At 38.7% G+C, this 13,352-nt stretch overlaps 1 protein-coding gene across 2 annotated transcripts in view; it reads right to left on the bottom strand.

The window, feature by feature from the left end:
• The window catches only part of CDK14 (cyclin dependent kinase 14), a 1,214,920-nt gene that overhangs the window by 865,847 nt on the left and 335,721 nt on the right, over positions 1-13,352 (bottom strand). The window contains exon 3 of one of the 2 annotated variants that reach the window (XM_029588836.1): positions 417-662. In XM_029588836.1, coding sequence (XP_029444696.1) covers positions 417-662 — 246 coding nt within the window. The remainder of the gene's footprint in view (positions 1-416; positions 663-13,352) is intronic. The other variant, XM_029588837.1, reaches the window with a different exon arrangement.

Below are 13,352 nucleotides of genomic sequence, written 5' to 3'. Positions count from 1 at the left end.
GCACAGCAATGCTGATAAAATGTTGAGCACGGAAATACATCATCAGGATAAAACTGGTCATTCCTTGCTTTTCGCTGTATACATTAAAGTTGTGCAATTACAAATGTTTCCCTACATGTGTGTGGATATTCTGCAAAGACATCAATATCCAAATTTTACCCCAGTCAGACCCAACAAATTATTTAACTGGAGCCTTTCAAAATCTGAAAACAGAATTAAGCAACAGGCATTGTAAAACACAAAAGCAACTTACATTTTGTCCCAAAAGCTTCATTTTTGTTAGCATGAAAGACCTACCTACATAGAAATCCCTTCCTGAGATAAAACCTGTTGATCTGCATTAAGTAAAATATTAAATAGAATCATCTCTGCATGACATTTCGGGTTTAGTTCAGCCTGCACTGGGAGGCACTTACTGAGCTGGGACTGGAATGCCGGCGAACTTTCGGAGACTCTTTCCCTGTGGATGAACTCTTGAAGTTAATGCAAGCGTTGTTTTCCGAATGCACTCTCTTCACCTGATTAGCTGGTTTTTCAAATGGATCAAAACTGCTCTGTGTCCGCTGCACTCTGACTTTTTTGTCCTCGGGGATGGTGTCCAGGGGTTTTATCACAGAGTCCATTCCCTGGCTGTTCCTTGTAGACATCTTTGTAACACATATCTAAAGAGAAAGTATGCAGATTTACTAAAGTGAGAATCCAAAAATGCACTTTGCACACACAAAATCTTTCAATAAAATAAAAGCTTCCATAATTAGCAGATTGCTAAATAACAAAACACAAAAACCACCATATAACTCTTGCACTTAAAAGAAAGAAAAAAGAAAAAGAAAAAAAGCATTGTTTGTTTTATAAGACGCAATTACATTAGTAATCAATATCCAAGAACCGAAATGTGACACGTGCTTCTGAATGTACAACAGCTCAACTCAGTCTAGGAGAGTCGCATGTAAACATACTGTGGTTACCATCAGTAAGCTTGCTGAAAGAAGAGAGTAACTCAAGACAGCACAGCTGATAAGGAATTCTGTTGTTTTGCTTTTACAAGGTGTCTCTTTTTTTCCTAACTGCAGCTGGCTTATCCGTGAAACAGAGAGAATATTTACCCAAAATAAAATGTTGAGGCAATGACTGAACTCTAATTGACATTGATTGCTTACATACCAGATAGTACATCCTGCAGAAATCCATGCAAAACCTTCATTATGGCCAAAAAAAATACAAGCATGCCAAAACAGCTGACACTACAAAGATCTAATGACTTCCTGCGCCGTGAAATATTCATAAAGAAGTTGGCCTGCACAGGTTATTTTGTCAGCCCTAAGAAGGTGAATTTCTAACTCTCATTAAAGAGAATTACCAGGTGTCACATATCAGTTCTGCTTATTTAATTAAATTGTTAAAAATCTTAAAAATGGGAGCTGGCCCGCTGGTTGGTTCCATGTCAATGCTGTGCACTACCAGGCAGACAGACTGGGGTTCAATTTCTGACTCAGATCCTTCGCTTCCCTGTATTCATAGCCCCAGGGGTGGGGAAAGGGAGCCACAGTCATTGTGCAAAGCTGACAACTAGCAGCCAGATTTAACACACAATTTCAGGATTCCAGAGGAGCAGAAGGAAACAACTAGGTCAAAAAAAACAAAACAGAAAATAATACCGCTATGTGGTTATTTTCACTGAACGAATTCACAAATCTTTCCCCATTCTGGGACTTTAACTAAAATTATTTTTTAAAAAGGAAGGTGATATAGAACATTTGTAACAAAACTTCAAATAGTAACCAAATATGTAATTATAACAATTATTATGTGAGAAAATTGTTATCCACACTCCAAGCTGCAGTTGAGCTAGGTCCTTTGTTGGAGAAATGGAAGGCTGAACTTCCAGTTCATTGAAGGAAGACAGCTAGTCTCTTCCTTTGCCAGGATTCCTGGGCTGGTGGAGAATGCTTTAAAAAAATTCACCGATCGTAACACAATGTTGCACTTTGCAAGTGCACATCCAATGCCATTAAAGAACAGCCTTCCCTTTTCGCAATTTTTTAGGTACAAGCGTAATTGCTCCAACACACAGATTTATAGACAACAATTGGATCATTTAATGGCGGATTTTAAAAAAAGAGGTTACCCCAATAAATGTATAAAGAATGCGTTTAAAAGAGCTCTGAGTTATGACAGGGATGCCCTGTTAACAATGCAAACCTCAAAATTCAGAGGTAATTACATGTGTTACTCAATATTCGCCTTCATCATGCAAGATTGTTCAATTGATGCGTATTCATTGGTTTCTCATTCAGATGACACCCGGGATGCAAAATATGGAATTTAGAGTACCTTATTCAAGAACAAAAAATTTAAAGATTTTAAGTCCTTCTACATTACAAGAGAAACCAAATCAAATACAGTCTATTGATGGGATAACACCATTAGGCCATTATAAGTGTGGCCATTTCAAGATCTGTGATCAAACTTTGGAACTCAAAGAATTCACTTGCTTACAAACTCAGTATAGATATAAACTGAATAACTTTACAACATGCCAAACAGATTTCGTCATATATATCATCAAATGCCCTTGCCATAAAATTTATGTGGGCCAAAGGAAGAGATCTTTGAGATTGAGAAGTGGGGGAACACAAAAGTTGCTTAAAGAATAAGAAAATAACTGCCCCAATTGTTGCGCACTGCATCAAGGAAAATCACAGCACAGGAGATTTAAAATGGTTTGTGATTGCCTCCTCTCAAATCTTGTTTGATGTGGTCAATCGTGTGAGATGGCTGTTCAGAAAAGAGCAGGAGTGGATTTTTAAGTTGTGTTCAGAGGAGCCCATTGGTCTCAATTCAAAGATCGAATGGAATAGCTTAATACATTAAAATTAACATACACAATATATGAGAATCTGCCTGTGAATTCAGAAAGGGGTTCTAATAAAGTTGATCTGTATTAAGCGGTTGCTGAGAATGGACAGGAATGGAAGATTATATACCACGGCTAGACAATCGAGTACAATTGAAAAGGAGATAAGTAGCCATTCGGGGAATGAATAGGAATGAAACAATATAAGGAACGATGAGACAATTAATGTATAAGAATTAAACAATCACATATAGACTTGTCAAAAAGTTTGACAATTCCATTGATACAGAAAATAAAACTGAACATTCGTGAAACTGTCAAAAGAATGTAACAGACTTAAATCTGATGTCATAGCGCATCATGCGTCATCACGTATACTCGCTGGAACCAGGAATTAAAAGAGATCAATGAGCAATCGTGAATCTGTCAAGCAATTCTACAGACCTTTAAATTTGACGCCAGAGCGTCATACGTACCATTACGGACACAATGATTGGTTCTTTTTCAAGCCAATCAGCCAGATAAAAAAAGCGCGTCCATATTAAAAACTTTTCAGACTAAGCCCGACAATCGAACAAGAAGGGTATTGATAAAAACTGTGAGCATTTTCGACAGAAACACGAACTGAAAGATTTGTTGAATGCAAATAAATAAATTTATTTTGTGTTGCTGAAGCAGCGTTGAAGCGAAACGTTGGACACGTTGGTGGCGGTTAGCAAGCATTTCATTTAGGCAAAAGGCATGGCTATGTGGTTAAAAAAAAACAACATATAACAAGCCAAAAGATAAGTGCCTTGCTATTAAAACTTGTCAGGATCTTGTTGGGAATGAAGTACTCATTACAAGACATATAGAGCTATGTTCTGCTAAATGAAAAGTTATCTAGAACGGTGTGAAGGTTTCCCGTTCAGAACTTAAGAAGGGCTAAAGTACAATTCAACATAGATGACTTGCTGTGGTGAAAATTTATAATTATGGTCAAAGCTTGTAAAAATTGAAGATATCATTACATGAAAGATCCACATTAATTGAAGACATTAAAATCTTTGGCTGTGTGAAAGAAAAGACCAGTAAAGGTTTCACAAGAACTTTATTTGGAAACACAGCAGTACCATAATCAGTAATTAACAGAAAGTAACTTCAAGCATTTTTATCAAAAATATAATTAAGAGAATAAAAGACCAGTGACTGCAACAATTGGCTCATAAGAAGTTCCTGAGAATTCGGATCTCTTGCCAATAATGAGGTCTTCTCTCTATCAAAACATTTTTTTTCACAAAATATTTTCTTAAATGATAATAAAGGTAAAATAAATTTTAACAGTTAGAATTCATTATAAAGCAATTGCAAGGATTTCTTGCAGCAAAGATTCTAAACATGACTAGTTAATTTTTTCTTATTGATTGTATACTAGTTATTCCCAGATTTTTCTTTCTATTGGAGAATGCTAATCTACTGGAAACACAATATACACTTTTATTGACAGTATGTTTGCCACCAACTTGGTTGTTTAAAGGGGGAGTGTTATCCTCTGATTTATGTCCTAACAGGCAAATGCAATATTGGCACGTGGAAAACTGGCACGCTCATGATTTGGTGCCCGCTCTTCTAATGCACGCCGATGAACCTCTCCGGGATACCCGATATAATATTTAAATGGGCTGTCATGATAAAAAGGAGGCATCCGTTTTCCTAACCTGACCACTGGTGACTTGTTTTTTTAGTTTTTTTTTTCCCTTATTCCTTTTTTCTGTTCTTCGCCACGATATTAAGTTAGAGGAACCAAAAAAAGGAACAGAAAAGCAGTATCTTCTGCTTTTCTATTAACTGTAGGGGGCTCTTCAAGAATTAACCCCTGCTCCGGGGCAGGCATTAATTTTTGAGAGTAAAAATGTGTGTGTCAGGTGCACATTTTTTTTTTTTTTTTGCATCGGGGGTAATAGCTAATAGCCTCATCAACATGAATTTACATGTGATGTGCGCTAAACGCTGGTTAGGACAAACATTTTGGATGCGCTAAACCCCTTATTGTATAAGAGATGTCGGACGTGCATCAAGCAGTGCACTCAGCCAAGTGCACAATATTGCATTGGCCTGAAAGTGTTTGTTCGCTAGGGGCACTCTGGGACATTATTTCTGGGTATGCCCGGTAGTCCAAAAGGTTTGGGATAAGAAGCAGAAATATTTACAGCAGCTTTTGGGTTGCCCTCTTGTTTTTACTCCAGAGGGTGTACTGATTGACTCCAAAGAGACATTGGCTTTAGCAGAAAAGGGGACCACCTGTTTCTTAGAAAGGTGTGGCTGTTGGGGAAAAAGGCAGGGCTTTCTGTGTAATATGAAAAGGATGCTCCTGCTTAGTGGGCCTGCAAATGCAGAATGTCAATACCATGAGATCTTTTAAAAGTAAGTAGCGGTCTGGGACAAATATATACAGTCGCTTCCCCATGCAGCTAGAAATCAGGTGCTCAATCATATTTTGATTTGCTGTTATGAGAATGCCTATAATTTGGAGAAGGAACAATTTTTCTTATATGTAACTGTTAGTTTCTCCTTGCCGTTTCGGTTTTATTGCAGATTGAATAGGGGAGGGGGGAAGGGGGATTGGGGAGGGGTTGACAACAGGAGGAGAGGGAAGGAAAATGTAAACTGGTGTTAACTTGTACAGTTGTTCTGGTGTACTTCAGAACCCAAGGTATGCCAGTGTTGGTTGTTATGTTTTTGTTTCCAATAAAGTGCTTTCAAATAAGTGAGAAAATTGAGTGAAAAACTGTGTTCATACTCAACTGCAGAAAGGTTATACTTGTTAAGATTATGTATATCTCAAGTGTAACCTATATAAAACTTTATCTAACCATCACATTCTGCAAACAGCACCATGCAATTTTCAAAATAGTGCTCAACAAACAAAAATTATCAAAAAATCAACATTTTATTTTCTTAATGGCGACCCATTGCACTCAGCACTTTTACAGAGTTGAGTTGTTATTCCTCTATAAGAGGCCCTTGTTTCACCACTGATGCAGCTTCATCGAGGGGGGACCATTCATCTTAAGCTTTATCAAAATATATTTTTATAAGGGGACATTACCAAAAATATCTTTAAAATTCCATGCATAACTTGTGATTTTGTGCAAAATAACAGCATATCCTTACTATTGTGTGTGCTTCTCTAATGTTTCTTCAATGAGGCCTACAAAGAAAACTTGCTTCACTATTACACTGAACCATTTTAATCATACTTTAATAAATATATTTTATGTTTTTTTGAAGACACATAGTACTAAACAATATTACTCACCAAAAACAGCTTAAACAAGTATAGTTATTGTTTCATACCGGAAATGACCATGGTCAAGTTCAAAAGTGAAAATATTTCGCACATATTAATTCAAAGCAAACAATGTTTTATTTTCACTTGGCAGACATTATACCCTATCAGTTTAAACCAGAATACTCAGTGCAGTTCTTTTTTATAAAATATTCATTTCAATAAATTCTATATGATCAGTTTATAAATATTTCTTATGACTAACCCACAAATAATGATTGTTGAAATGTTTAATATTATGTGATTCAGCACAGCTCCACGATTAAATGCGATATCAATAACATTTATTATGTAAAAACATCATGATCACTGTATAAATAACGAGGACAGGACTGTTTAATATCATAGGACATGGTAAAGTATCATATTTAAATGTGGTACTAGGAAAGGCTGATACATAAATATGTAATGAAGACGACCATGGTGGTTTCTGGGATGAAATTGAGCTAAACTATTGTTTTGTTGAGTAATATTGTTCTGACTATGGGTCTACAAAAATACATAAAATATTTATTGAAGAATGACTAAAGTGGTTCAGTGTAAAGGTGAAGCAAGTTTTCTTTGTAGGCATCATTGAAGTAAAGCTAGAGAAGCACACAACTAAATAATAATAAACAACGGATGAAGGAGATGCTGTTCTTTTTGCACAAATTCTCAAGTTAAGCATGGAATTTTAGAAGACATTTATTTTTTGGTAATGTCCCCCTGTAAAGTTTACTTTGTGATAAGAAAACTTAGGATGAATGGTGTCCGCCCCCCCTGATGAAGCCACAAATGTGGTGAAACAAGGGCCTCTTGTAGGGGAATAACTCAACCTTGTGAGTGCTGACTGCAGTAGGAGAGACCTCAGATCAGCGGGAAAAGATCTTCTGGAAGTTCCCACAGTGAAAGCAGCTGCGTTAAATATAACAAGGCAAAGAGCTTTTTCCGTCGCTGGCCCTATTTTGTGGAATGCCCTGCCAGATCCCTTAAGACATATCTATTCGAAAGGAATTTAAGAAGGCATTAAAAACCCATTTATTTTTGGAAGCATTCGGGAATGTAGAACTGACTAATTAACAGCAAAACTGCTAGGAAACTACTTTGTAATAACACATTTTAAGGACTAGAAGATATCCTTAACTACTTGTCAATCTGATTTCTCCCTTTTTTAGTTTTTAAAGTAATGGCCAATTATCCTTAATCTTTAATTTATCTAATTTTATGTTTATTGATGATGTTTTAAATTGTATTTTTATTCAAACTCTGTTTATTTTTATTATTTCTCTTTTTAAAGATACATTTTATGTTGGTTTGATTATAATTATGTTGTTGTAAACCGCTTTGGTCAATGTCATATTGGGAAAACGGTATATAAATATGTTAAATAAATAAATAAATAAATAAATAAATAAATAAATAAAATAAATGCCATTAAAAACAAAAAAACCACTAAAGTTGATTTTTTGAGAATTTCTGTTTATTGAGCACCATTTTAAAAGTTTAAAAGTGCTCGTCTCACTTAATTGTTATAATTACATATTTGGATAATAAATTTTATATACATTCTGAAGTTTTGTTAAGTTATACATCACCTTACTATTTTATAATATCCTAGTTGTTGGTGGTATGCATTTGTCATCTCCTTTTTTGTACTGGCTAAAATTAATTTTAAACAAGTTGAAGCAGTATATGCTTCCGGCGTAATACAAAGTAGGCACTTTTTATTATATTTCCTGAGCCTAGTTCCCTACAGAGAAACTGACCTTAAAAGATCATTATGTCTGTTTGACTGTCTGTCCCGCCATTTAAACGTGTCCCTGCTTCATATCCCTAACAATTTTTGAACCATTTACCGTATTTTTCGCTCCATAAGACGCACTTTTTTTCCCCCAAAGGTGGGGGGAAAATGTATGTGCGTCTTATGGAGCGAATATAAAAGAAAACCCAAACAAAAATCTAACAACCCCCCCCCCCCCCCGACTCCCCCAAGACCTGCCGACTTAATTTCCTACAACCCCCCACCCTCCTGACCCCCCCCCCCCCGCAAGACCTGACAAATTATTTCCAGCAACCCCCCACCCTCTGACCCCCCCAAGACCTGCCAAACGTCCCTGGTGGTCCAGCGGGGGTCCGGGAATGATCTCCTGGGTGTGGGCCGTCGGCTGCCAGTAAACAAAATGGCGCCGACGGCCCTATGCCCTCACTATGTCACTGAGACCGACCGCTGCTATTGGTTGGTCTCAGTGACATAGTGAGGGCATAGGGCCGTCGGCGCCATTTTGTTTACTGGCAGCCGACGGCCCTATGCCCACACTATGTCACTGAGACCGACCGCTGCTATTGGTCGGTCTCAGTGACATAGTGAGGGCATAGGGCCGTCGGCTGCCAGTAAACAAAATGGTGCCGACGGCCCTATGCCCTCACTATGTCACTGAGCGACCAATAGCAGCGGTCGGTCTCAGTGACATAGTGAGGGCATAGGGCTGTCGGCGCCATTTTGTTTACTGGCAGCCGACGGCTCACGCCCAGGTGATCGTTCCCGGACCGCTCCTGGACCCCCGCTGGACCACCAGGGACGTTTGGCAGGTCTTGGGGGGTCAGGAGGGTGGGGGGTTGCAGGAAATTAATTCGGCAGGTCTTGGGGGGGTCAGGAGGGTGGGGGGGTTGCAGGAAATTAATTCAGCAGGTCTTGGGGGGTCAGGGGGGTGGAGGTTGTTAATTTAAAGGGTTGGGATGGGGGGGGGGGTTTGGGGGTTCCCAGAGAAAGAAAAGTTTTCTGATCTGGGGAGTGGACCGAAATGGCCCTCCCCAGACCCGAAAACAAAATGGGGAGAAAAAAAAAAGCTATGCACTCCCCTAATTTGCTCCATAACATGCCCAGACGCAGAGCCGGTTTAGCACAATTTTTTTTTTTTAAATTTTCCCCCTCTGAATCCTAGGTGTGTCTTATGGTCAGGTGCGTCTTATGGAGCGAAAAATACGGTATTCAAGTTTCTGCCACAGATCATAGTGTACCCAGCTTATGCTTTTTGTGACCTCAACAATCAACACGCTCTCTCCATACTTAAGTATCCTTGTTTCCTTTTCTTTCCTATATGGAAAAAGACCAGTTCAGTTCACATTCAGTTGAAATCTCAGATAGGTCAGGGAGTATACCGTGGTAATATCCAGTATTTTTATGTGCCAACAGGACCTCGATCAAATATTTGGAAATATAACAAGATGCCACACAAGTCAATTCTCTCGAAAGAAAAAAAAGGGAGTTTCCTAAAGAGAATTTGATATTAATGAGGTCACAGCACCTTGTGATGCCATCAAGATTTTTTTTTTTTACCTAGCCTCCTACAGGGAACCTGGCCCTTATAAAATCATGTCTGTGTGCTATCTGTGTGCTATCTTTTGGCCTCCAATCTTCTCGTTGATCCCACCCCTAGACCCCTAGACCCTGTTTATGTATTTTCCAGCTTTTGTTCGGATGTGAACCGGTATGATGTACACACTAAAAGGTTTAAATAAATAAATGTCTGTGGTTCTGTCCTCTCCTGTGTCTACTCCTACACACAGACCCAAAAAACAAAGCGGTAGCCGATCCAGTGAGCTGTGTAACAGTGACGACAATAGGAATCGGATGATAACAAGCCCTTTATTAAAATGCCCGACTCTGGCCGAGTTTCGCTCCCTTGCACAGAGCTGCCCTCAGGGCAATTCCATTTTACCAGGACTTGATTTGGTCAATGTAGAAAATATCGCATTGATTATGCCTTCGGTGCAGATGAATTCCCACTCAAACACATAGACTTTCTCTTATCAGCATAGTATTGCTACGTAATAGCTGCTTTGAAGTCAAAAACGTTCTGTACATGACAAATTTAAATAGACGAGCCGTCTTTTGGCTAGTCAAGAGCTCTTGACTAGCCAAAAGAGAAAGTCTATGTGTTTGAGTGTGAATTCATCTGCACCGAAGGCATAATCAATGCGATATTTTCTACATTGACCAAATCAAGTCCTGGTAAAATGAATTGCCCCTGAGGCAGCTCTGTGCAAGGGAGCGAAACTCGGCCAGAGTCGGGCATTTTAATAAAGGGCAGCTCTGTGCAAGGGAGCGAAACTCGGCCAGAGTCGGGCATTTTAATAAAGGGCTTGTTATCATCCTACTCCTACACACATACTCTCCATAATATATTCTGAACCATTTTTCCAATTTAATTTAAATTACTGCCACAGATAAAGCAGCCAGGGATGCCCGGGTCATGTTTTTCACACCCCCACCACCCCCTCTTCCACACTCACATTTCAAACTGCTGTGGATTCTTTATTTTCACTTCCTAATGGGAAACAGGCCAGTTAAGTTCAATTGTAATCTCAGGAGGATCTTGTCCTTAGTTAATGCCCTATAGATCCCCAATTACATAGTTTGAAATCTAGCAAAATTCCACACACGTCAACTCTCTCTCAAAAAAAAAAAAAAAAGAAAAGTTGAAATTTCAAGGAGTGATGGGAGGGGGAGGAGGGCAGCATAGAGCACATGGAGAAGTTTTCAATTTACCGAGAATCTTTATTAGGTTCACCAATGAGCCCTCGGAGCTTTTACAAAGGTAGGAGGGTTTTAAGTGGAAGAAATAAAGACATACATAAACAAAAGGTTTCTTTTTACATTCTGTAATCTACATAATGGGGTAGATTTTAAAAAGCATTTACTCGAGCAAAACTGGTTTTTGCTCGAGTAAATACACTTTACTCAAGTAGTGGGCTTTTCAAAATTCCTACAATATATGCCATTGAATTGTCCATAGGATTTACTCAAGTAAGTGCACTTACTCGAGTAAATAGCTTTTGAAAATTGCTATGATAGTATGTCACATTTACATGCGTAACTCCTTTGAAAATGACCCCCATTGCATATTGTTCATTACTAAGGCATATTCTCAACTGGTTTGCGGTTATACCCGTCAAATCCTTCTTCTGTCTTCAATACTGTACCCCCAAAACTTCAAGGATATTTAAAGCTGCTCTGACCTTGCTTAGTGCTGAAAGATCCCCGAGTATATAGTTTGAAATATAGCAATATGTCATACAAGTCAACTCGCTCTAAAGGAGGACAACAGAAGCTGAAATCTCAGTCGGAGCACATCATGATATCACTGAGGATTTCGAAAATGGTTAGTAGTCGTAACCATATGCAAATTTCTGTGCCAAAGCAGTAAATTGGGCAGCATGAAATGTTCATGCATCTTGCAGTGTTTTATTATTTGCTATGGGATAAGAACCCTGGATGAGTGGGAGGAGCTAGTACTGTGACATCAATAGAATATAAGCATCCCTGAGGAGCACAGAGAGTCACATGGACCAATATGTGCAGTACTTTAAATATGAAAAATATAAAACAGTAAATATTCATTTTAGATACGTTTTCTGAACATGAATGTCTTCATTTTGGTTTCAGACTTCCTTACTACTAGTACTTAAAATTTCTATGGTGCTACTAGCCCAGGGCTAGTGCTAGCTTTTTTTTTACTGCCATGTGTGAAAAATGTGCTGTCCCACCCACCCAAATGTGGGTGGGTGGGAAAAATGTGCTGTCCCACCCACCACCCAAGCCTGATTCATTTAGTCTCTGTCCCAGGCCCATTAAAAAAAAAAAAAAAGTCCAGCTCCCTCCAGCAATCTATATTTTTAAATACTGACACCATGGAACCCAATCTTGCACTAACTCCCCCAATTCCAACACCATCTACCTAAACATACAATAAAATTAGGTATTTATAACAGATTTTACATGAAAAAGAACATTCAAAAGTACAGACTTCTGAGGCAAAAATATCACAACATATATATTATATTTACATGCATTGCTGTGGTGCCAATCAGAAAACTCTGCAAAAAAGACACTTGAAACACATATGGAATTTGAACTTTTATAATGTGTGTTGGATGTGGGCTTGGCCCTCAGAACGCCATGAATAAATGGAATTACCATTACAATATAATAACCTCCCTACCAAAACAACCCTAACTGCCAGCACTCAAACAGTAATAGACTTATCTATGAAACAGCAACAATGCACATATTATACCATATTATACCTAGAACACAAATACACCTCCTACTAGGAAAACAAAAGAAATTAGAAGCTATAGATCCTTACACAGAAGCTATATGCCAGAAAAATACCTCATCTCAGTCATACATGTAGAACACAGTCAGAATAAAGAGACCAGAAAGTATAAATAGAAACATGCACAGAACTGAAATGGAACCCACAAGTCAACCACTATTTGAAGAGCAACAATGAAAAACAGAAACATCATTCTTCATAAAACATTAAATAATAAAGCAAGAAATATAAAAGATCAAACATAATAGTAAAACCACATTCATAAAAAGAATTTCTAACCAGTTAAATAGAAATCCAAAATTTCCTAAATACGGATAAAATATTTCAAAACAGCAGCCACATCAAACACCAAGCAATAATTAAAACAAATAAGGATTAAAAAAAAAAACCCTCTCATACTTGGGAACGTTTTATTTCCAGATGCCCTGAAATTGTCAGAGATTAATGGGGAGAGGGAGGGACGATTCAGACACAAACATTCCAGGCAAACTCCCATTCCCCCTCTCACCCAAGGCAGGATGCCTATTCTAGTGCCTTTGGATCACTGATCTTTTCTTTGTTTTAGTTTGATGTGGTGATCCTCTCTCCTGGCGAGTGCTTAGGGCGGCTTACCAGAGCACTGGGCCACTTTTGAAAGGCTGATACCTGTGGGCATTCACACTTCATTAGACTGAGGGTTTTTGGATTAGGGTTGGGTACATCCAGTGCCCCAGACCTTGAGAAAAAAAAGGTAGTGTAGGAGGTACCAGTACCTCCTGCCCTTTCAACACTGCTTCCTTCCAGCTTTAAATAGAGCCTGCATAGGGCTAGAGTTTCAGCCTCTCTATTTTCCCCTTCTGTGCCTTGCCACAAATGTACTTCATTGTAGTCCCTTAAGAGTGCCATTTTCCACCAGAGTCCTTCTGCTTAAGGAAAGGAGTACTCTAAGGGGCGGATTTTAAGAGCCCTGCTCGCCTAAATCCGCCCAAAACCGGGCGGATTTAGGCGAGCAGGGCCCTGCGCGCCGGTAAGCCTATTTTACATAGGCCTACCGGCGCGCGCAGAGCCCCGGGACTCGCGTAAGTCCCGG

This window comes from Rhinatrema bivittatum, chromosome 2 (genome assembly GCF_901001135.1).
Source record: "Rhinatrema bivittatum chromosome 2, aRhiBiv1.1, whole genome shotgun sequence".
In the NCBI taxonomy this organism is placed as follows: Eukaryota; Metazoa; Chordata; class Amphibia; order Gymnophiona; family Rhinatrematidae; genus Rhinatrema; species Rhinatrema bivittatum.
Note: the sequence above shows the minus strand (reverse complement) of the source record. Positions and strands in the feature narration are given on the sequence as shown.